Raw genomic sequence first — 24,445 nt, forward strand, 5'->3', positions numbered from 1 at the left:
CCCGCTGCAGAAGCGTCCTGTGCCAGGTGCCCTTCCCAGTTCTCACACGATCCGATCTCCTCCTCCCCAGAACACTTCCCCACCCCCACTCTCTGGATAGCCGCTGACATGGATGCCTCCGCAAGCGGGTTTTTCCAGAATCTTCTGCTCTCTTCTCGGATGAGACGCAAGCCCACGGTGCAGCACAAGTCCTGGCTCCCAGTTCCCGGAGGAGGCTTGTTCGAGAGCAGCTGTTGCACAATCCTATCCAAGGAGCAGGAATTGCATGTAATGATACAAAAATAAACCATTTTTAAATAAAGAGAATGTTAGAAACCGCATGTAGACCAACCGCACCCTCTCCGGCGAATGTCTTGGCCTTGCATCCTGGCCTGAGTAGGCCTAGCCAGGAGACCAAGCTAAGCGGGGCTGCTCAGAAAAACCATCTTGGAGGAGTACACCAAGTCCACAATGTAGGCGATGAGATTGAAGAAGGACAGGAAGGTCACTCCCAGGCGGTTGTTCCAGGACATGCACTGAGGTTCAGATGGGTGACAAGAAGGCTTTGACTTATTTTTGAAGCTATAGATGGGCCAAATGATGGCTGCCGTGAGGTACATGAGCACGGCCAAGATGTTGAAGCCCACCAGGAACTTCTCCACGGGGAGGGGTAGGTAGGTGAGGCAACGTCCGATGGTGAGGACTAGAATGAGCACGGTGACAATAAAGCAGATGCAGTAGACAGCGAGACACCACTGCAAGCCGGGAAAGTCCTTGTAGTACGGAGTGGCATCCACCAAGGAGAAGATGAGGCAAGCCACGTAGGCCTCAAACACCTTCAGGAGGCCGGGAACGGTGGCGAGGAAGCTGCTGACTTCTCCGGCTTTGGCCTGGGTCAATCCCACTTCAACAGCATAGGCGACAAAGCACAAGCAAGAGACAGCAGTGGCTGCACCCTCGTAACTGCACTTGTGGCTTCCGCTTCCGGGACTTGCACACTTGTTTGGTATGAAGACGGACGGGTAGACGATGGACGTGGTGAAGATCATGAGAGTGGCCAGCATGGAGAAAGCAGAGATGAAGTCTTCCCAGGAGAGCGGCAGCGACTGAGCCAGGCCAATGAACTCCATGACCACAATGAAGATGGAGACGGTAAAGCAGAAGCACCACGTGAACATGGACCAGGCCCCGTAGGAGGTGCTGTAGCTTTGGTGGACGGCCACCAGGCTGAAGGCCGTGCAGGAAAGGAAGATTTCGAATAACCGGACGATCCCCAGGGGAGAGGTGAGAGAGCGGGGGTTGAGCTCAAGTGTCACCATGATGCTCCTGAGCCGGAGGACCTTCTACGGCAAGCGCATGGGAGACCCCGGAGGCAAGAGGCGGCAAGGCTGGTGCGGGCTGAGGAGCTGGAGGAAGGTTGCTCCGCTGTTCGTGGTGTGTGTGCTCGGCACTGAGGGAGGGTGCTGCCCTGAGGAGCAGAGGAACGCCCAGTGGTGCTGGAAGGGCTGGCCTTCCCTCCTTGCCAGGGGGAGGGACCTGCTGGCCAGGTGGGGGAAGCACACCCACCCGTGGGTGCCCGTAAGCACTGCGGAAGTTCTCGCACTCTTGTTCAACAGGGAAGTACAAGAAGCCAAGCCAGCACAGAGGGACTGCCTGGCCACAGGGTTCCCTTTCCCTTTCTGGGCAGCTCTCCCTCCATCTGAGCAGCTCTTCCAGTCCAGTTCTCTCAGGGCAGGAATGTGCTGGGAAGCGGTGCCAGGGGCGGGCCGAGGGCAGGCAACGAGGCAGGGAGGGTGTTCCGAAAGGTGTTTGTTTTTCGGCCTTTCATGCTATGCTCCTTTTGGCTCAGAGCAAGAAACCTGTTTTGGAAGGGAGAGGCAGGTAGATGATTATCGAGGGAAAGGGTTGCCAAGTAACAATGCCTCCAGCCTTGCAGACTTGACAGGCTGGCAAGAAAGCATGCCTGTGTCCCCGTCGGTCAGGGAGAGTCAATATGGTCAGTTACCAGAGTTTCTGGGGTTGCAATCCAGAACATCTTACACTGAGTGAAACTGGGAACAATCCAGGGCTGAAGCAAATGGAGGGAACAATGGAAGCAGCCTTATCCTGAGCCAGGTCCTCAGGTCATCCAGCCCAGTATGACCGGCTCTGAGTGGCAGCAGCTTATCAGATATTCTGGCAGGATTCCTTCCTGGCTCTCCGCGAAGATGATAGGAACTGAGCCCGGGGCCTTCTGCATGCGGACCAGGGGCTCTGCCCACGAGCTGTGGACTGTTCCCTGGAGGGCTGGCCCTTGGGAGGGCTTGCCTTCAGCCGGCGGCATGTCAGAATGGCTTCTAGCTCTTACGAAGGTTCCTGGGGAAACACCCAGCTGCCTAGACGGCCAGAGCCATGGCTGCCTTCTGGAGCACTGGCCCACGGAAAGAAAGGCATGGCAGAGCCACTGACAGGCCTCTGGGCACTTCGGAAGGTCGGCTGGAGTTCCATTTAGGAAAGCACGTCCTCCGTTCGGCACTGCAAGATGGACTGGGCAACCTGTGCAGATGATTGTTTTGCTGCTTTGCATGAGCTTCGGACAGTCCTTTCTTCTTTCTGGAAAGCCTCTCTGCACCTGGCTGAGAAGGCGGCCCTGCAGCGTGACCCCTGCTGCTCCCCCAGGGCCCAGCTCAGCAGTGGTGGTGGTGATCTTGGGAATGGTGACAGCACTGGTCCTAATCTAATCTAATCATATCATTATTTTAATATCTTGCTGAGAATATATATATAGTTTAATTTTGCTTATTTATTACAATGTTTCTATTGTATTATTTTATTAATGCTATTATAAATATTTTATTGTAATGGTTGCCCAGACAGCATTAAGCTAATGGGCAGCTTTTATACAAATTTAACAAACAAACAAATAAATAGTAAAAGTGGCCCCAAGACACCCCCCCTCCCCCGGTCACCCAGGCCTGCAGTGAGCATGATTGAATGTCCGCAGCTTTGGAGCGTGAGTGCCCTTTTCTCTTTCTCTTGCTCTGCTTATCCTCTTGCCTGGTTAGGAGCTCTGCAGTGCAGGAAAACTTGCGCAGCACAGAAACGGGTGTTGTTCACCTCCTTTTTAGAATGAAGCAGAGGCGTCTCCTGTTCAGAATGGGCACGTGGCTGATCCCCACATGCAGCACAAGGACTCTGGACAAGGTCCCTGCTCCGTGCCAGCCACTCTTCTCCAGCAGCAGTGACAGCTTTGTACATCGCGGGTCCAGAAGTACAGGCTGGAGAAACGCACGTCACTGCCAAGGCTGTGCCCTCCAAGGAGCTCCCGCCAAAGGTATCGCAAGAGGCTGAATGAAACCGAGCTCTCTTTTGCCTTTGCTGGGTGGCAGTACAGAACCAGACTGTAACCTGATAGCACAGCATCTGGGAACATCTGGCTGTATCTGCCGTCTCCTTTGTTCTCAGGACAAACAAACCAACATCTAAACACCAAGCTCAGATAGACCAGAGCAAACAAGACAGTTTAATTTATGTTTTGGGGTGGCCCATTTAGGGCTAAACACAGCACTAAGTTAAATATTGAAGCATGCCATTTTACTGATTACGGTACAAACACACAGGGTTCCCAACCAGGCCCTATTCTTCACATGGGTAGGAGTGATTTAAACCTCCTTCACATGTGTCACTGCCTCTCCCTACACCTCTGCTCCCACGGGAACTAAAAAAAGAAGGAAAAACCCCGATGGTTGCCTGTGTAGTGTTCTTTCCATTTTTGGAGTCTTCCGGGGAGTGGTGTTTGGGGAGAGGCCCGCTCAGTTCGGTTCATATTCTATGCTAAGCAGCTGCAAGTCCAGGAGGGGTCAGGCTGAGGAGTTACCACAGTATGGGCAGTGGATGAAGCATCTGGCAGCTTAGGAGGCTTCCAGAAGAGGGACCGAGGCCTCGCCAAGGTCACAACTAAAGTAGCTGCCAGACAATACACAGGCCAAGAGGCACAGCCAGACAGGAGCGAGGGGTCAGTGGCACAGAGGAAACCACGAGGCAAGGCCAAGAAGGATGAATGCTAGAGCTAGAGAAGTGTCATTCCAGCAACTGCTAGCCTGAAACCGAAGGCTCATACAGTCAGCGCTTCCTCAACCCAATCTGGGGTTCAGTGGCAGTTTGCTACTCAGGAGAGGGGCGTCTCTCCCAAAGAATCCCTTCCTCTTGAGGAGTCCTCCTGTATGGTAAGCACTTCTCAAAGAGACCTACTGGGCTGCTTCTTGAGGAATCCTCGATCTTGGACACCTAGCCCTCACCTTAAAACAGAACTGCTGCAGCAACAAACCTGCGCCTGCTGGCCTGAATGCCCAGGCGCCCCAGGGTGAGCTTGGTGGGGGCTTGGGGGCTTTGGCATCTACAGCACTAAATCCTCAGAGGAGGATTCTCCTGGTGGGAGCGTGGCAGGAGGCAGAACCTCCACTGCCTATGTGCAGTGGCCCCAATCCAAGCTCAGCGGAAGGGAAACAGAAAGGTAAGGCTCACCAACAGCTAGGCAGCAATTTTGAAAAAGACGACCCCAACCGTAGTTGGAAGCAAACTGTTAGCTGATGTCCTTAGGTCTATGAGGCTTCTTTCCAAAAAGCATGTATTTCTGTGCCCTAAATACAGTCACTCACTCTTAGCCTAACCTACCTAAAAGGGTTATCGTTAGGATAAAAATTGAGCTATGTAAACCGGGTTGAGTTCCTCACCCGAGGAAAAAAGCTGCAATTTACCAGGATCGACGACAGTGACGTGTGACTGAAATGTGTGTTTTCATGGCCAATGTATTTTTTCTTGAAGAAATGAGAGCTAGTTTGAATGCACAGATCTGTATTGTGACCCCATTGTCCTTGGAAGTCCGGTAAGGGTCCCTTCCCTGCCCATTTTGGGAGAGAGCAGCAGAGCAGCCTGGCACCCCCTTCCGAAGCTCTGGAGGCCAGAGATGGTCCGAGAGGGAGACCGAGAGAGAGACTCGCCAAGTGCTGAGCAGCAGTGCAGGGTAAACCTGAAGCGTGTTCCCTGTTTCAGGACGGTCCTGGTCCGTCACATGGCAGGCATGACTGGGACAATCCACAAACCATTATTCCCAGTCTAGCAATGGTGCAGGCAGCTCAGAGTCCTTCAGATGCCTCCACTCCACGTCCCATTTGCCCCACTGCCGTTGCCTGAGGATCATGGGGGCTGTAGTGCAAAGCATCTGGGGGGCACCAGGCGGTCTGCTGCTAGTCTAGAGTTACGCCAGGGACTTTGTCCTTGGCATCCTTCAATTCTAGACAGCTATGGACTCCCTATGACTTTGGGATGTATTTTGGGTGGCCACAGGTCCTAATTTAGAGCGGACAGTCCTCTGCTTGAAGGGCTGCCTAGCCTACGTGCAGTTTTAGGATAAAGAACACTAAGAAAGAGGAGCGCATGGCTTTTCACGCTGCCCATGTGCAGCCCCCGGGGAGCTGCCTGAGCAGATGTGCCCGTTCTCCAGTTAGTCTTCCCGACTGTGGCCAGACCTGCTGCTTTTTTAACAGTCATTCTTTCTAAATGTGTATCTATCCATCTATCTAAATTATCTACGATTTACATTAGCAACTGAGACTTTTATACAGGGGTGTCCTTTTTGCCCTCTTTGGGGATATATTTCTCAGGCTCGCCGGTGTCCGGGTGGCCTCCCCAAACAGATCACAGTGACTGGGTTCGGATGCCTCCCCTCTGAGTCGTTGTGTGTCATTTAAAGCACAATAAGCTGCTGCACCCACAGGCACTAGTGTGTTTAGGCAACCCCTGCTTGAGCAGGAGTAGTATGTTAAAAATGGAGGCTGTATCAGCCACACACACACACACACACACACACACACACACACACACACACACAGAGTCATTGCCTGGCTTTCAATCAGCACTAAAACTGAACAGCATTCAAAGAAATGGAGGAGGAAAGAGCAGCACCGGAAGGAAGGAGGAAGGGGTGTTCACAATGAAATTGTAAAACCACTCCAAGTAGATTTATTTTTAAATTCACAAAAATGTACGTAAAATGAGCTAAGCTTCCCCCAAGCCCAAGTTTACCCTGAAAACATTTGGAGATCAGTGCTGGTCGGGCTAGCCAGTTGCAGTCATTGCAAATAAGATCCCTTTGCCACTCAAGTGGTGGAAAGGAAAGAAAGCTGCAAGTACCAACATGTGCCTATTGGCAAGAGACAGTGTGGTGTAGTGGGCAGAGTATCAGAGCAGGCCTGGAAAGAGTCGGGGTCACCTCCCACACTGCTCCCAAGCTCACTGGGTAACGTTAAGCCAGCTGCACCCTCTTGCTCTCAAGTCTGCTCTACCCCACAGGGTTGTGATGCTGAACTGGGAGGCAGGGAGTGAGACAGAGGCCCTTGGGGAAAGCTGCTGGGCAAATGCAGGAAGGCCTGTGATTGCAATCGTGCGTTATGAGTGTGCCTTGTCTTTGCCCATCCACACAGGAAAATGGTCTTAGCTTTGGAGTTTGGACTGTAATGTATTGATCGACAACAGGAAGGTTTGGAAGAAAACAACTGGGCCATCATAGGGATTGCAAAAGTGATCACTAAGGGGAAAGGCAAACCCCTCAGGCTGTGGCATATGCAAAACCACGAGTGGGGGTGAGAAGGAATGGTCCTTGTGGCAATGTCTGAGCCCATTTTGTAGCACAATGTACTGATGCATACAGAGAGTTAAACCTGTACATGTGCATGTGTGTAACAGGCAGCCAATGAACCCATCTCTTTTTGGGAAGATACACACCCTCATGCTCGATCGCTTGCTCACCTGCACAATTCCATCTCAAAGCACCTGGTTTTCTGTGGCCTGTTGGCAACTGATGTGGACTGTATTGATTAGCAACAGCCACTTAAATTGCTTGGCAAAGCGCCACTCTGGTTCGTAATCCCCACCCCCCCGATCCAGGTTGACAGGGATTATTCTGGGCATTGCCAGTGAAAGCAGGCACTGTCCAAAGATGGGTGTAAGCGCCTTGCACTTCACCCTTAATATTTCAAAGATTGTAAAGTGTGGGGCAATGGACGGAGCCCAGCACTTGGGACTCTGGAGAACTGGGTTCAAATCCAAACTCAGCCCTGAAACACGCCGATGGGGCGCCTTGGGACGGTCACTACCTTCAGCGTAGCCTGCCTCGCAGGAGCCTCATGAATAAGAGGGGACTGTGTCGACCAGGAGTGGGTAATGTGGTGCCCATGGACACCGATGGAGCCCCAGACACCTTCCTTGGCACCTGCTTGGGCGGGGCGCTGGTGGTGCTGAAAACTGTGGGTGCAAAAGAGTTGAGTATGTTGGGCCCCAGCCTCGTACCTGCACTGTCTCAGCCTTTGGGGCAGCGGACTTGACCTTTGTCATGCCTCCCATCTTGTGATGGTGCCCGGGATGGGTTTTCTCATTGCCAGATGCACCCAGGGCTGCAAAGGTTGCCAGCACCCAAGTGTACAGTCCTGAGCTCCTTGGAGGACAGGTGGGCTACCTTTATTTTTCTGTCTGATAATCAGAGATTATTCTTGTTCCTGTAATTTTAAATAGAAAGGCTTTTGTTCTCGCCATGCCTATGAATGCACTTAATTTGTTCCAGATCCAGCAAAGCCATAAAGCAAATGTTTCATGGTGACCCCAAATCAGAGAGGAATCTCATCTGCTTTACATTAATTCTTGCATCCGTAGATCCTGTTCACCCTGCCTGTGCCTCCCTCTTGCTTTCTCTTCCAAGCTGCTTGCACTGACAAAAGAGATTCCCCTCCTTTCCCCAAAAACGAAACAAACACACTTGCACAAACTTCCTTGGGATCTTTCCAGTTATATACTCAGGAGCTAGATGAAAAGACTCCTCCCTGGATGACGCCCAGCAATTGGACCCAATTCGCAGAAGGGATGAACCCAGAACAGGCAAAAGCTCCAGGCCAGTTTAGACACAAGAAGCAAATGTCCAGGTTTTAAAGTGGAACTTGCCCAGGCATCAAGAAAGAGGTTGTCTCTGTGTGCAGGTGAGGCAAGGTAGTGGTGTGCCGAGGAAGGACTTCAGATGTTTTGGACTTCAGCTTCCAGCATGCCTGGCTATTGGCCATGTTGGCAGAGGCTTCTGGGATGTGAAGTCCAAACCTCCTGGATCCACCGCCTGCTCACACCTGGATTAAGCACTGGCACAACATTCCTGGGTTCGGTGCTCAAAAACATTTGTAGCCTCTGCTATGGTGTAACTCTGTGTGTTCACTTGTATGCTCATATTTCTGTAGTACTGCCAGATGCCCCACAAGGAAAATAAACCCTGGATGATGATGATGATGGTATAATGCAAGGAGGACATAACAGGTCCCATTGCCAGTACTCCCCAAGTGTTTCCTTCCAGCCAAGGTCACTGTGGAAGCAGAGCTTCGGGGAAAAGTTTTCATGCCGGGAATAAAGAGCAGCCAGTGCTGCATGTGTGTACCTGCAGTGAGGCCACCGTGCATGGGAGAAAGTTGCTCCTGCCCCCACTGCACCGCATGGATGCGTGTGCCACCATCCCGGTGCTAATCATGAGGCTGCACACCTGTGGGCGTGCCGGGAAGGGAAAACAAGGGGCCCATTGTCTGCCTTGGCTGTCTTGGCACCTTCTTTGGTATCAGGGCTGGAGTGTTTGCCTTGTGACATAGGGGCAGGCAATGTTCTTACGTGCATTCGGGCTCCCGGGCTGCTATGCTTTCCCTTTATCAGAAGCCCCCTCCCCTGCCCTGGGTGTAACAGGGAACGGGCCCCTGCTCTACTCCCCAGAAGAAGTAAAAGTACCCAGGCCAAAACCCCAAGAAATCCTTCTAAATGGCTCTTTAATGTGCTAACTGGAGACTTACAAGATGCCTCAGAGCTTTGCTTTTGTCCAGTAATGTAAATGCGACAGGACGGAAACACGCGAATGGCGGCTGGACGGCTCCTGGGAGACGCTGAGCTCCCCTGTGCTGCTGCGCCGGAGCCAGCAGAGGGGAGACGCCCCAGCCCTGCCTCTCCCTGGGGCAAGAGGCCGCGGGGGCTGCTTCGCTCCAGCCATGGTTGGCCACTGAAGCCGCGCAGGGTCCTCTGGGGCAGGGCTGCCTTGCGCAGGGGTGTTGCAGGAATGCCCCTTCTGCCGCAGGCTTGACCAGCAGGAGAGGGCAGTCCCTTGGAGCGGTCCCGGCCGGGCAGGGAAGCCGCTGCGTTGCCAGCAGGGCCTCTGCGCGGCCTCGCGGGGCGTCTCCGGTGCTGCAGGCCCAGCCCGGGAGCGTCTGGCACAGGAACCGGGCAAGCTCGCAGGGCCCGGGAGCTTCATCTTGCCCTCTGCACGCGCTCTGCTCTGCACTGTGCCCCCAGCCAGTGCTCATGAGAAGGGGCTTTCCTGGGCTTGCTGGTTGTTTGGAAGGGGGCGGCAAGAAAATGAAGAGGCCTGGCTGTGCGTTTAGGGGTGGCGGGGGACTCACGGAAAGGCCCAGTGGCGGTGGGGAGGGCCTGGCCAACACTGGGGCTGATCTCCTCCCTCTGGCAGGGGGGCAAGCCCGCACAGGTGGGGAGGAGGCCTCTCGGGGGCCAGACGCCCTCTAGGTCGGGAAGCAGAGGCCTGGCGTGAGGCAGTGGCCCAATAAAGACCCCAGGAAATGAGGGGCGGGCCCCCATCTACCCAGTTCCTTTTCTCTGAGGAGGAAGATGGAGGGAGGAAAGCAGCCGGCGGGGATGTCAAGGTCAGGGGGTGCTACTTACATTCAAGGAAGGGATGTGGGGCAGGGTGGGGAACGTCTTTCAAAACGGCTCCCACAGATCTCAGGAGAGGGAACTGAAATCAGTCCAGAGAAGTGACTGGGGGGTGGGGGGCTGAGTCTGGGGAGGACAGGGGAGGCCCCACTCTCCCTGCCGCTCAGAGGTGGCTCTCCGGCTCTCCGTTGACCGAGCTCGGCGCCAGCTGCTCGCCAGCCTTGCTCGTCCGGTTGCTCTCGTTGAGGCGCTGCACACGGTACCGCTCATAATGCACGTTGTGGGTGATGTCCTTGAGGTCCTGCAGGTGGGACCTGAGGAAACGGAGAGGTTGGAACGGGCGTTTGCAAGGACCTGGTGGCTTCCCCCGCTCGCTTTGGCCAGTCCAGAAAGCCTTTTCCCTCACACCAGAAAGAGACTGAGCAATGATCGCTGCAGCGTCAGGTCCCCGTGGAGCCCGGAGAAAAGGGGACCATCTCGGCGGCATTGCATGCTTCGGATGTAGCCCGGTGGGTCTAGGGAGGCTGCCCTTGACAGTGGGGAGACCTTAGCTGCTCCAGAATGCCGGAGCCAGGCTGCCGGCCCGGGCCAGGTGTCAAGTGCCATGTTTCTGGGCCCAGTCCAAATGACCGGTTACGAAGAATAAGGCCTTGCAGAGGTTGGGCCCAGGTTACCTGAAGGACCACCTTCTCCTTATGAGCCTGCCTGGGCTGTAAGAGCTCCGGGGAAGGCCCTTCCCTCATTAGCGCTGCTTTCAGAGGCAAGTTTGGTGGCAACGTACAAGAGGGCCTTGTTGGTGGCCGCTCCTGGGTCGCGGAACTCCCTGCTGAGGGCGCCTGGCCAGCTCCCTCTCAGCTGTCCTTCCAGCGGCAGTGACCACTCAAGAGGCCTTTGGCCTGCCGAACAGTCCATTGGACTGGGTGCTGCTTCACTGTTACTCTGAGTTTTATTTATTTATTTAGGATATTTCTAGGCCGTCCATCATTTTTGTCTCTGGACGGCTTACAATATCTCTGGATGGCTTACCGTACAGTGTGTTTTAACACATTTCTTTCATTACTACTTTAATCGCTTTCAAAGTTTCTGTGACTGTAAGCCTCTTTGGAATCCTTTTCTTGCTAGAACAATGGGGTGCCAATCCAATGAATAAATACGGAGTAACAGGAGAGCTGCCTCCTTCTTGGGGCGGCTGGGGTGCTCTAGCCCTGCCCTGATGCAGATGCACCCAAGGGCCACGAGTGCGGGGCAAGTTGTCCCATGTACCGCCATCTTAATTCCAGTGCGGGGCAAGTTGTCCCATGTACCGCCATCTTAATTCCAGTGCGGGGCAAGTTGTCCCATGTACCGCCATCTTAATTCCAGGAGCAGTCCAGACTGAGACAGCCCTTGGAGGCACAGCAGAAGAGGCCCCCCAGTCTCGGCCGGTTCCACCTCCTCCCGCCCAGCCCCAGAGCCTTCTTGATCACCCCAAGGGCTCCAGGAGGAGCAGCGGCTGTGGGGCTGCGCAGAAGCCCAGAGCCAAAAGTGCCCGCCTGCTTTCAGGAGCCTGCTCATCCCTGCACAGGAGGAGGAAGCCGGGCTCCTTGCGTGTTCTGGCTCGGGGCTTCAAGGACCTGCCAGGAAGCGGACGGGGCAGCCAAGAAGTTGCCCCACTTGGGGCTGGCGGTGGCTGGCGCAGCAGCCTTTCTCCTTGCTGTTTGTGCCCGCTGACTCCTGACTTGCTAGATATGGCCTGTTGAGGCTGATGGGACCAACTCGCCCAGGGATCTTATTACGTTGAATGGCATGGTACAAAGAGCTAGCCTGATGGACCCTTTGTGTACAGGGTGCACCCTTACGGGCAAAACGTTGGCTTGGCCCAGGGGTTGTGCGAACATCTCCACGGAGGGATGCAGCCAAGACAGAGCACTGCCACGTTCACTTCGGGGCTGGAACTCCTTCGTGGACAGTCTCCCCAGAGATGGCCCACTGCCCACAGGGAGCAGAGAGCACTCCAGGGCAGCCCCCGCGTTCCAAGGGTCATCTTCAGGAACTTGTACCACTCACCCGACTCCACTGCCCCAACTAAAGATATGGGTAGATTATCAAGCACACAGCTCACCGGATTAAGAGATCCCGCAGCAATGGAAACTCGCAGTGGGCAGGGTTTTCCACTGAAAAAGAAGAACATTTGTGGTGGCAATCAGGGAATGTCCCGGGGACAGACGGCACCGGGCTGATCGTCCGGGAGGAAGGCAGGAGAGTCAGGCACGCGCCCGGGCACTGTGTGCTTTAGTGGCCCTTTAGAACCGAAACCAGGGAGCTGGCAGCACGGCCAGAAGGGCCTGTGCTCAGAGCCAGGTGTTTCCAGGAAGGCTCAGGAAGGCCCGGAGAGCCGCTCTCTGCCGATGGAGGCAGCACTGCCCTGCCTGTTCTGGTGGCGATCTCAGAAATACGTGTGGAAAAAGCTGGGTGGCTGCGTGGAAGCAAGCCGGCTGCATCTGGTGCTCTTGCAGCTGTTTTGTGCATGCCCTTATTTTGACGAGGGGCAAAGTTTGCTGTTTCCGGGTCTCCCCTGCTTCCGTACAGGAAGGGCCTAATCTTGCTTGCCTGATTTACATCACCCAGTGGAACTGTCCCCCAGCTTTTGCCTGGTGCCTTTTCCAGGTGGGAGAGACAGGACTCCCCCAGCCCAAGGATGGGGTTGAGAGGGGCTGTCAATGTGGAGGGCATGGCAGAGGCATGTGGGCAGGTGGCGGAGAAAGAAAGCAGTGTGGGAAGCTGGACTGTGCAGTGTCCGAGGGCCGCATGGCGAGCCAACGGGCTCTCTTGGGCTCCCCTCTCGTGTGTCCGGTCCTGAGCGGAAGGCAAAGCCACCCAGGGTGGCCTCTTCCAGGGCCTCCCCAGTCCAGCCAACATTCCAGGAAGAATTACCTTCGATGATCCCCCACTTGGTCTTGCGGCCCAGGACTTTCTTCCCATTCACCTGGTGCTCTTTGTCTGCTCCCACCACTGCAAAGGGGATCTTCTCCTAGATTTGAGGGAACAAGCGAGGGTTATGCCAGGGCTCATCCAGCAAGCATAAAGATAACTTTTTGGTCCTTTCTGGAACTGCTTAAGTGCCTGCATGTTTCCACTTTTGGAAGGACAGGGTGTGTGCTTTGCGTTAAAGTTGTCAAGCACCATTCCCCCCATTTTAGTCGTGGCAGAATACGTGGCCAACACCCATTCTGAGCAAATTCTTTGCTAGGGTGGTCTGGGCGGTTCATGAAGGGAAATCGGAACAGCACGGCAAGCATCACCAGCAGGTGCTTTAGGAGAACACAGACCTATCTGCAGAAGTGGGCAGAGCTTTGAATGTTTCCTGTTGGAAGCCTCAACGGTGCTAGGTGGTAGCCCTGGTTGTGCACAAGCAGACCTTAATGAGTTTTGGGTACTCTGTCAATAGGTCTTAAGACCCAACTCTTTCCCCCTTTCTAACTATGGATAAAGTCCTGTGGACAATGTCATGATGCTGCACAGATCCTTGGATTTAGGTTTCTGAGGACATCGGTGAGGGGAACAGAAGTCTTTCGAGACAGACGGCGATGCTTCTCGGACCTCACCAATGGTGTTGAAACCTGTGTGCAGCTGCCCCTTATGGTAAATCACTGAACTGCAGGTGGTGACCTTCCAGGGAGACCCCTTCTGGACTTGGACAGACTCTGCCTTCCAAGGCTGGCCACTGGATCTTTCTGGACCAGGATGGAATATGAGGTCCTCCTTTCCCTTCAGCCTAGCTGAAACAACACGACCTTCCTGAGGTCTGGCATGATCTTTTGCCTTTGGTTGGTTGTGAGTGCTGGTCTGCTTGCTCCGTCCTCCTGCGTTATCCTCCGGTTATGACTTATTCTGCCCTCCTGCCCCCTGGTGAGCCCTTTCTTCCTGCCTCGCTCTTCTGTTCTGGCGAGCAGCTTGTCTCACAGGTCCTGCTTTCTGCGCACCTCAGGCTGATGCCTGCGGCCCGCCTTTGGCAGCAGCGAGTCATACGGACCATCAGGGATCACAGAGCAAATGTGCAAATAGCACAGCACCACACAACCAATCAGAGTTCAATTATATGCTGGCATCAGTGAGCATAAACAAAGCTGATTCAAGTAAAGGGTAATCTTTCCTGAACTGGCGAGCACTGGGGTGTGTGTGTGTGTGTGCGTGCGCGCACATGTGTGTGAAACCTGGCCAAGCTCACTAAAAAGAATAGCATGTGATTTTGCTCCAGCCCAGAGGATGCCTCTGCCTTCTGCTTGCCAGCGCTTACCCGGATTTTGTCATTCAAAAGCCTGTCGTCTGGGTCATCGTCAAAGTCCACCTGGGGATACACGTGGATCCCATGGGCCTTCAGGTCCTTCTGAACCTGCCAAGATAAAATGATTGGCACTGAGACTGTGAAGGCGGCACCCCGTACCCATGTGGGCATCAGAGTGGGGCTTCTTCATTGACCGGGAGGAGGCTCGTCACACAAACCCAACGATTTCAATGCAGCGGGCTGTGCCATTCGCAAGCAGCCCACAAGCTGCAGCTCCTGCCTTCCTTAACTCCTTGATCCACACCTAGTTCACACAGTGGAGGAGATGTTCAAGCTTTAGCAGGACTGCAACACCTTCATATTGCAGGTTGGATCATCACAGCACGGAATATTCCTCTCTCTTTGTACAAAACAATATATCAGAGAATGGAATTCCAGCTTTAAAATATTTCTGATATGCCAAGTTTAATGCCTTCCTTCTCCCTCCCTGCTTAGGGAAAGATTCAACTGTACTATGTGGAGTGGTGCAAGCCAGGAATGGCTTTATCTAGGTCCAAACGAGTGGTGCAGCAAAATTCAAAATTAAGTTCATCCTAGCAGGTTCATCCATTTTGGGTGAATAACAAGCCCTGACGTCAAGTCAAAGAGTTTCGGTATTTTCATCATCCAAACCAAAATCGATTTATTTATACTGTGTGTGCCCACGAGTTCCATGAGGTGGGCACAACCGAGCCATCAACCTCGACACCATCAGCAACATGCCAAGTCCTGCAAGGAGCAGGAATGTATTTTGGCTCTGGCGACATCTTCGGCTCCAAGCGAATGTGATGACAACCAGAGAAGGAGCACGGTGTGATCCCTGCCCTCGTCACAGTATTTGTGCCACACTCCCAAGAGGCATGTGGACGTGCATGTGCGAGCTTGACGGGCTGTGACCTCTGGCAGTAACAGGCCTTCCATCTGTACTGATGAGTGCTGGAGCATTATTTAGTGAGCAGTCTGCAAATTACGACCCATCAGTAGTGGAGGCCCAGACCCTAAGGAAAGCATGAGGCCAAGCCACCTGTGTGGCCCAGGGGAGGACCGGGTGCCACCCCGGGGCCAGATCCTGGGGCCCAGATCTTGCGCTGGCCTCCTCCCAGGACCGTCTCATGGCAGCAGGACCATCTTACCCTCTGCTTGAACTCTGCGCGTTCCTCCAGGGTCAGGGTGTCTGCTTTGGCAATCACGGGCACTACATTGGTGATCTTGCTGAGCCGTCTCATGAACTCCAGGTCCAAGGGACGCAACCTGAGGAGGGCAGGGGTGCGGGAAATCAGTGTGCAGCAGTGAATGGAGATGCCACAGCCCTGTAGCCTGGGCTCCGCTGAGCTTCTTGCTCTTTCCATGGGCACAACTTCTACATGCAGCTGCTGCTGTCAAGAAGAGTGTCCTTGCTCCGTCTGTGAACGAGGGGACCGGGGGTGGCATCGTGGCTGCACACCCTAACAACGACCTGCTCGGCATTCAACTGTAAGAGAGTCTACGCAGGTACAGACATATACAGGTAAGTTTAAATAATTTAATTTAATCTGATCCTGAGGGTGGGGAGGGCCAGCACTGCAATCCCGCTTCCCCCGCCACGCCTTTGCTATGCACAAGAGGGAGAATGTCTGAACAGGCCTCCTGTTCGGTTTGGTTCCCTCACATTGACCTGTTTTGCATGTAACAATAACTCAAAGTGCAGGCTGAATATGTTGAATTGTTGCTGAATCATGGGTCACTGTTGAATAACAAGTTACCTTTACATTCAAACCCTGCATAATGGCTTAACTAAGGTAAAGGTTAAAAGGTAAAGGCTTCCCCTTGACATTAAGTCCAGTCATGCCTGACTCTAGGGGGCAGCACTCATCTCCGTTTCCTAGCCGCAGGAGCCAGCGTTTGTCCCCAGACAGTCTCCGTGGCCGTGTGGCTGGCTTGACTACACACCGAAGTGGTACCTTTTTATCTACTTGCATTTGCATGCTTTCGAACTGCAAGATTGGCAGGAGCTGGGACAGAGCAACAAGAGCTCAGCCTATCTGCAGATCTGAACTGGTGACCTTTCGATCAACCAGCCCAGCAGCTCAGCGGTTTAAACCACTGCGCCACCTGCATCCCAATGGCTTAACTGAGTTCTTAACTGCAATCCCAGGAAGAGAACTGTGTTGTTGTTGAGCTGTAAACTCTGGGTTGTTTGCAGTTAACAACCAGCACTTAAACCATAGTGCAGGGTTTGTATATGACGACAACCCACAATTCAGCAATACTTACTTAATTCATACCCTGGCTTGTTGTTATGTGCAAACCAGCCCATGACTTTTTTTACTAATGGTTAACTCATGGTCTGTTGCCCTACCCAGGGTTCATCTGGCAGACATTGAACAACACAGGGTTTGTTTCCTTAGCCCCGGGCTGTTTGATTCCCTTTTCCTTCTCTATATCTCAAACGCCTTTGTAGTACTTAGTAGCAAGTAGCCTGGTTGTTTGTGCATCTGGTTTTTCAACCATTTGTTCCTGCCTACACTGTTACCTAGTGAAACAACCCACAAGAAGTCACTGTTAGGGTTGGTGCCTAATAACAACCCATAATTTAAACAACCCAGATTTCTCAACCCAGCAACAAGCCACGAGTTCTCTTTCTGGGGTGTTCTGGCTAATAAACAATGATTTGTTGGCCTACCCAGGCCCGCACAGCAGAGCAACTCCGCATTCAACGATGCGTCTAATAGGCTAACATTACCTGCACACCCGGTAGTGCTCTTGTGAGTCTTTTCCTTTGCTCACCTGAATTTCATTGAATCCTACAACGGGAGAGCTGGAAGGAGCCAGAAGGCCACTGGGTCTACCCCACTGCTCAGTGCAGGACCCCAAGTTAAACCATCCCATTCAGATGACGGGCCAGACGCTTTTGGACTGTCTCCAGCAAGGGAGAGCCCCCACCTTCTCCAAGTGACAGGTTCCGTTGCCGTACTGCTCTGACAGTGAGGAAATTCTTCCTGGTGTCTAATGCAAATGCGGTTTCCTGTAACTTAAGTTCCTTATTCCATGTTCTGCACTCCGGGATGATTGAGAAGAGATCCTGTCCTTCCGCTTTGTGGCCACCTTTCAAGTACAGCTATCCTACCTTCCCTCAGGCTTCTCTTCCGAAGGGTGGCATGCCCAGTTCTCCCAATCTTTCCTCAGAGGGCTTTGTCCTCCATCTCTGAATCACTCCTGTCGCTCTCCTCGGTACCCTTTCTAGCTGTGGCTTATTAGGATCTCCTCCTGCCAGACAAACTTCGTGGAATCCTGTGACAAGGTTTCGAGGTGGCTAGACGGAGGGGACGTGGCCTCTCGTGTGACAGAAGCCAGGTTTGCTTTGGTTAGGGTCCCACAGTCAAGAAGATCTTACTGCCTGCCAAAGAGGGATTTGTTTAGCTGCTTGTGCAAAAGGAAGGGTTCAGAAGCTGGAGGCGTTTCCTGGCAAATGACTGGCCTCAGGACTCCTACTTAGAGGAATTGTTGTGAATGAGGAAAGGTGTCTATGTCAACTTTTGAACTGTGACTTCCTCAACATATGCTTTTCAAGACTATTGGCATTCTTTTCCAAATTGATTACCATTTCCTGCAAGCTCAGGAATATCCTCTATTTTGCAACTAAAAGCTGGCCCAGAGGGCTCCTCTAGCTGAGGCATTTGCTGTGCACTTGTGATTCCTCCTTCATGGGGATCAGCAGGTGCTTTGCAACCATTGTTTTAAAGATTTAGGAAAGTCTGGTATCATTGGAAATCACACTATGAGAAACTTGGATATTTTTGCAGTTCCACTGTACTTCAGTGATGCTTTGTGGTTGTATGAGGGAACATAGAAAAGGGCAGAGAAAGAATTATTCTGGGGTGGGGGCATATGTAAAGCAACTGATCTTAATTTTGCAAAGACTCTGGAAGCAGAACCCTTGGTAAAGTGGTGGACTGAAAGCCACAGATTGGACTGAGGTCCTCACAGCCCAAGGTAATATGGGGGAATGTCAGCCCCCAGGTTACTCTCAAGAGAAAAAAAGCTGGATTAGAAATGTAATTTCTGACCATACCACCCTGTGGGGGCCTTGGTAGGGAACAGTTTCATTCTCTGAAAGCCAGGTAAAATGGAAGCGTACAGATCCGTTTCCGTCCTGTTGCAGACTTTAACCTGCACATAAGGGCTTCCCATCCTGAGGCTTATAAGCTGCCACTTTTGCTTTTGCTTTCAGATTCTTTGCGGGATCCACGATTAAACATACGCTTATTTTCTCTGCCTCGCCACATATTCTATGACAACCACTAGGCGGAGCTGCAGTATAGCAAACTCGCTAAATAAAGCGCTTTCTTTCATAGCACAGTTTCTACGTAATACCAGACTTCCTTTACTTTAAGAAAAAAGTTGCAAAACTTATTGCAAAGCACAGGAGAGGCTCTAGTGGATAGAAAAATGTTTAATGCATCTGCAAATAACTCTGAGTGAGGGAGTGGAGGACCCAGGAAATGCCATGGACTAGCTAGTTGTGTGGACTTGTGTTCCAAAATTAAGCTTCTTTTTTGAAACTGCCCTCCCCCCACACTTTCCACCACAAAAACTTCCATTGCATAGCTGAACCAATCAAAAACACTTTTTATTTTACTTTTACTCCGTGGGACTAGCTGTGTTTACTACTGATAAAATTAGAACACTTGTTTTCAGTTCTCATCTCAACTCTCCAGCTTTTATCCTAAAGGGTTAGTGTCCGTTTCTGTCGCTGGGTGCCACTGTTGGCTCATTTAGATTAAAATGTGCAGGTGACCGCTTCTTTCTGGCCAAATCTAAAAAGCGGTTTCTCTTCCATGTTCCTTTCTGAAGGGAGCGAACATTTTGGGTCAAATCTGTGCGCTCTGTAATTCAGGGCCCTACACAAACGCAGTGACTTGCAACCATGAAACAGAACTTGCCCTTGCAATTCACAAGATGTTTAATGTGAGCACCTGTAAGCACTTAATCAGATTCGGTGGGCTATCTGGATTTTTTCCCCTTTTAGTGGGGGAAGGAAAATATCTGCTGGGAATACAAGTAACAGGGAAGAAGATCTGGTTATTGTTGCACAAGGACTGAACAGCGATGACGGTGGTAACGGAGTGTGGACGAGATGCTAGACCGAGTGGTGGACAGATCCGTAAAAATAAATGAAGGCAAGAGTAAAAAGTTATAAGATTGTCCTGTGTCAACATTTTCAACAGCCTGGGTAGTTATATAGAAGATGGAAAGTTTGTTAGAAGATGGTTCTGATTTTGTTTCTATACAATAGAAGCATACAAAGCATCTCATTTGGGGAAAAGATAAGAAAGCTAATAATGGAGAAATTTCCATCACATCTTAAACTTGATCCTGTACTCTGTATGTTGAATTATGTAAAAACTGGTTATTCTAGTGGATAAACAAGAACTTATTCCAATTATATTTACTCTTGTGATAATTTAGTGTGCAAGGATGTGGAAGTTTAATAAATAAACCTTAGTGGGATATATATATATATGTGGGAACAGTTAAAGGTGGTTAAGTTAACTGTGATATAAAGTTCAATAAACAGATAGAAAATAGACCTTTATATAAGAATTCTGAAGTTGGAGGGGGTCTTAGAGGACCAGCCCCTTGGTCCAAGCAAGATTTGCAAGATGGGCTTCAGCTGCAGCGCCCATCTACTCCGCTTGGATACCCTTAGGGCATCTGCGGCCTGTGCTTCCCAAGGTGTTCTGAGTTACTGTTGAGCAGCTTGTGGTCAGCTAAGCACCAAGATCCTTTTTCACAGGTACTAGCGGTAAACCAAGCCTCCCCCATCTTCTAATGAGGGGCTTATGAACCTCTTTAGGCCCAAATTTCAGGATAAATTTTGCTCTGGGGAAGCCCTTGGCTGGGGGCACATTCCAGTGGTGGGCGAAGCAAAGGCAAAGGGGTGGAGACAGGATGCCGTTATATTTTAGTCTAAAGCTCTTATTGCTTTAGGAAAGGCATTTCAAAATGTTAGAATGGGAAAAATCCTCTGCACAGCAGCTGTGGAGCCGCCAAGTGATTGGTGGTCAGGGGAAAGAGGTGCAGCCAGGGGAAGGGAGAGCGACCACCTAAGAAACTGGAGGTTCAGATTGGGATTCCAGCAGGGACAGATCTGACCCTGACACCTGAAGTTCTGCACCCCATGATTAATGCCTGATTTATGTCTTTTGTACAGTCACATTTCATTTTCTAGGTCTTGGCTACTGTTCCAATCTGTCAAGATTGTTTTGAAAAGCTTGATCCCGTCTGCTGTGGAGTGCAATATTCCACCCAGCTTCATGCCATCTACAATCTGACTAAGATCCTCTCTATCTCAGATCATTTATATACAGAAAAGTTGCGATAGCACAGGGATTAAGGCAGAGGGTAGGCAGGGCGAGGAGGTGAGCGGTAGGCGAATCTGTGCTTGGTTAATATCCACTGCGGGAGAACTGGTGAAGGAGGCATTTTTTCCAGCCAGTGTTACTGCTGCATTTTTAGGGTTCTCTTTTTGTTAGGTCTGCAACCTGAGATTCAAATAGATCCGCCCCACAAGTTCTCATCGATTAATTTATCCATTGTATTTGTACACGGAGGCCCTGCAGATTGTACTTTGCTATGGGGGCAGCACTCCCCTCCGTTTCTACAGCCAGGAGCCAGCGCCATCTGCAGACTTTCCCGTGGCCCTGTGAGCAGTATGCTGGCACGGGGCTCCGTCTCCCCGCCACCAAGGTGGCACCTGTTCATCTCCTCGCACAGCTTGCTTTGCAGGACGTCCCCTCGTGGCACGGCTTTGAAGCGCCAGCCTCCTGATCAACAGGCCAGCGGCTCAGTTTAACCTCTGCACCATCGCACGCCCCCCCCCCCATAGCAGTCTGTGGGTAAGGCCAAGGCTGGTAGAGAGACGTTTCCCTTGGCTTCAGAGGACGCACAAGTGGAGCAGGAGGCATTGTTTTAGAAAAGGTATTCCTACTGTATCGGGGAGCAGGTCGGAACGGCTCCTTTTAACATGAGCTTGCTGGCAACGCACGGCTGTTGTCTGGTTAAAGCATTTAAGCCCATGCGTGCCTGTTAAAATGACTCTGCTCAGTTAATCAGGGGCAACTTTTATTTCAGCCAGTGAAAACACAGAGACTTAGTGAGTCAGAAGGATCCTCCTGAGCCATCTAGTCTGACCCCCGGCTCCAGCCGGCTCCACTCATGTAGTAGCCAACATGTGCACGTCCAGCCTATCCTTGAGCACCCTCACTGATGGGGCCTCCGCCACCTCCTGTGGAAGCCCATTCCACATCCTAGGGGTCCTAACCATTAGGAAGTACTTCCTGACATCCAACCTGAAACCCAGTTCCTTGAGCTTTGCAGACTATGAAAGACAACAGGACGGCATTCAGTGCAGATAAGTGCAAGGCCTTGTATTTGGAACTCAGGCGTAGTTGCCATGGGTGCAGGACGGAGAACAAGTTCCTGGAGAGCAGCACTTGAGAAAGGGGCCTCGGGGTATTTGTCCACAGCAGGCTGAACATGAGCCAGCAGCGTGATGCGGTGGTCAAGAGGGCGAACGCCACCCTTGGTTGCATGGCCAGAAGTGTGGCTTCCAGATCAAGAGGGGTATTACTGCCACTCTACACGACTCTGGTGTGCCCACAGCTGGAGTACTGCATCCAGTTCTGGGCTCCACATTATAAGAGGGACTTAACTAGTCTAGAATCAGTTCAGCATAAGGTCACAAGGATGGTAGCCAGATTGCATATGAGAAGAGATTAAAATCTAAATAGTTAAATGATTATGAGCCCAATCCGACAACATCTACACCTTCCGGCATGCCCTGGCCACCCCGCTCAGGCCCCTTCTTTCCCTGTAGACACGCATGGAATTGCACCTGAAATAACAGCAATGGTTGTTATTGTTGTTGCTTTCAAACAACATGCAGCCTGTGGTTTCATCTTTTGTTCACCACCTCCTGCGCTTGCAACACAGAGAATCAACGGACAAGTTCACTAAGTGCTACTCTTGGTATGTGCAAAGAGCCCATTTCAGGAACACCAAGTTAATCACGCTCTTGTCTCTGGGGTAGGGAGCCTGTGGTCCTGCCAGATGGTGTTGCACTCCAACTTCCATCAGCTCCAGCCATCTGAAGGGGCTAAGGGTTCCCTCCCCTGGATTTGACCTAGAGGTGGACAGAATGGCTTCTCGGAGGAACAGGAGGCACCCCCTGCATCTGCCCGAGGCAGAAGAAAGCTCTGGAGGAAGCTGGCAGGGCCCTTGCAAACAGGACCAAGTGGGGCAGAAAGCGTTGCCTCTGAGCACCATTCAAAGGCTGGGTTCGAACAACACAATAACCCAGGTTTCAGCAGGATCCCGTGCCTCAGCGGGAACCCATGCTCAACCCCTGAGTAGGAGTTATCAGGCCGAGAGTGCTGCCCTCTAGCTGGTAGCCCCTCCCCCCAGAAACTGATCTCACGCTCTCCAAGAACGCTAAAAGCTGGAGCAGCTCAGCACCCCCAGCTGGCCACAAGCTCCTGGCTGCGGAGCAGCTTCCTTCTCCCACTTCTGCAGGTCGTGTCAGGGAGGGCAAGGCAGCAGCTGCAGGACAGATGCTGAGAGGGGCCGGCAGCTCCCACACACATTGCACGGAGGGGAGGGGAAGGCCTGGCCGCCCCGTGCATTTCTGTGCTTTCGAAAGTCAGAGGAGCATAGTTTGTTTTAACTGAAAATGACAGAGATTCCTGGCAGGTAGTGAGGTATGCGAGGCCGGAGCAGCTCCTGGGCTCCACCCCGTGCTCCCTGCAGGCCCAGGGGCTCCAGAGCCACGGGGGCAGAGCCCCCCATGTGCCAGCCCAGGGCTGACCCTGCCGCCGCCGCCCAGCCTCCTCGACTGGTGGCAGGCCAGATGTCGCGGCGGCACGCCAGCCTCCAGCCCGCGAGGGACTGGCCAAATGCCATGTGAGCTGGGGATGCTGGGTGTTGTGGTGCAGGGCATCTGGAGGGTGTCGTGTTGTTGGAGAAGGCTGGCACAGACGGCCTAACCAGGACTCAGGTTTTCATGAGCCGAGCATGTCATTCTAGACACAGTCTGGCAGGGAACATGACTCTTCTCTCCATGGGGATTCTAGTCATTTTCCTACTCTGCAGAGTTAATAACAGATTTAGCAATGGAGAGAATATATTATTGTTGTATTATTACATTGCATTTATACCCCAGCTTTCTTCTTCTTGCAAGGAACTCAAGACAGCTTCCAAGGTTCTCTCCCTCTCCATTTTACCCTCACAACAACAGCCCTGTGAGGTAGGTTAGGCTGAGAGTCTGTGACCGGCCAGGGAGCTCCCTGGCTTGGTAGGAACCAGCACCCAGATCTCCTGAGTCCCAGCCCAACACTCCAGCCACCAGGCCAGCCTGGCTCTCACCCAGAAGAAACGCCTGGGTGAAGGAATTTCCAGATCCCATCCTGGAGCACGGCAGGAAAGCCTATTCCTTGTTCTGCCTTGCCTCTGTGCAAAGGCAGCAGAGGCCTCTGGCTGGGGGACGCAAGAGTGGGACGCCTGGCCCCATCTCTCTGGGGCTGGGCTAAGCAGCTTGCTCTGTGCCATTCCAGAGGGGCGGAAGCCACTCCTGCAGCCGTCTTCTCCAACCTCGGGGCCTCCTGGTCTTCTGGACTTCAACCTGTATCAGCCCCAGCCAGCATGGCCAAGGTTGAGGAATGCTGGGAATTGTTGACCCAAACACTTGGGTAGCATCAGGCCAGGGAAGCTTTTAGCTCTGCAGGTTCTTCAACCCTTTCAAAGCCAAGCCCCTCTGTCTCTCCTGCTGCCTTTCAGAATCCAGTGCCTCGGACCAAGTTCCTCTGATGTTTTTGTCATCCCAGGAAATCAACCCATTTCTTCCCTGGATCCCATGAAAAGGGGCGGGAGGAATCCAGTGGGGGTTCTGGTTGGCCAGGCCTTTGCTGGTGCAGACTTGCTTTGGTGTGAGTGGAGCTGGATCACAGACGCCCATTTTGAAGGCAGCCTGTGACTTGTGCATTACAAACACTAAGGAAACTTGTGTAGAATCTGCCCCAAATACCACAATTGGTGCAAAGTTCCTTTCTTAGAGACAGAAGTTTTTGGAATCAGACTGGGCTCAGCCCTGAGCCTCCCACTGGACTGAAGGTCCAGGCTCAAATAAGGCAGCCTTCCCAGCTTCAGTACATCCTCACCCATGAATGGCCTCTGGCCACGTGGGCAGACAGTATCTGGAGCTTATAGAGACGCGCTCCCAGGGGGCCCAGAGGGCAGGGCCAGAATGGACAGAAGCTGCTCAGAAAGAACACTGGGCTGAACATTAGGAGAGATATCTAGGCGTAAAAGCCTTGTGACAACGGAACAGATGCCTGGGGACATGGAAGACCCGGAGATGTGGAGGAGAGGGCTGGATGGCCGACTGTCAGGGATCCTGCACTTACCACCCAA

At 52.4% G+C, this 24,445-nt stretch overlaps 2 protein-coding genes across 2 annotated transcripts in view; both read right to left on the bottom strand.

The window, feature by feature from the left end:
• Nucleotides 1-220: 220 nt before the first annotated feature.
• LOC123025237 (myeloid-associated differentiation marker homolog) lies at nucleotides 221-1,300 on the bottom strand. The gene has a single exon (XM_044433804.1). The coding sequence runs from the start codon at nucleotides 1,296-1,298 to the stop codon at nucleotides 399-401; it is 900 nt and encodes a 299-aa protein (XP_044289739.1). The 5' UTR covers nucleotides 1,299-1,300; the 3' UTR covers nucleotides 221-398.
• A 4,651-nt stretch (nucleotides 1,301-5,951) lies between these two features.
• LOC123025215 (neuronal-specific septin-3-like) overlaps nucleotides 5,952-24,445 on the bottom strand; it is a 54,810-nt gene continuing 36,316 nt past the window's right edge. Inside the window, exons 6-10 of the mRNA XM_044433756.1 lie at nucleotides 15,133-15,250; nucleotides 13,973-14,068; nucleotides 12,610-12,706; nucleotides 11,798-11,849; nucleotides 5,952-10,010 (exon numbers count right to left, since the gene is read on the bottom strand). Coding sequence (XP_044289691.1) covers nucleotides 9,860-10,010; nucleotides 11,798-11,849; nucleotides 12,610-12,706; nucleotides 13,973-14,068; nucleotides 15,133-15,250 — 514 coding nt within the window. The 3' untranslated portion in view covers nucleotides 5,952-9,859. The remainder of the gene's footprint in view (nucleotides 10,011-11,797; nucleotides 11,850-12,609; nucleotides 12,707-13,972; nucleotides 14,069-15,132; nucleotides 15,251-24,445) is intronic.

Source organism: Varanus komodoensis, unplaced genomic scaffold, assembly GCF_004798865.1.
Source record: "Varanus komodoensis strain SLA01 unplaced genomic scaffold, ASM479886v1 scaffold26, whole genome shotgun sequence".
Classification (NCBI taxonomy): domain Eukaryota; kingdom Metazoa; phylum Chordata; class Lepidosauria; order Squamata; family Varanidae; genus Varanus; species Varanus komodoensis.

What these genes read in the sequence shown, in the direction of transcription:
- LOC123025237 (XM_044433804.1), bottom strand. Translation starts at nt 1,298, where the DNA reads ATGGTGACACTTGAGCTCAACCCCCGCTCTCTCACCTCTCCCCTGGGG.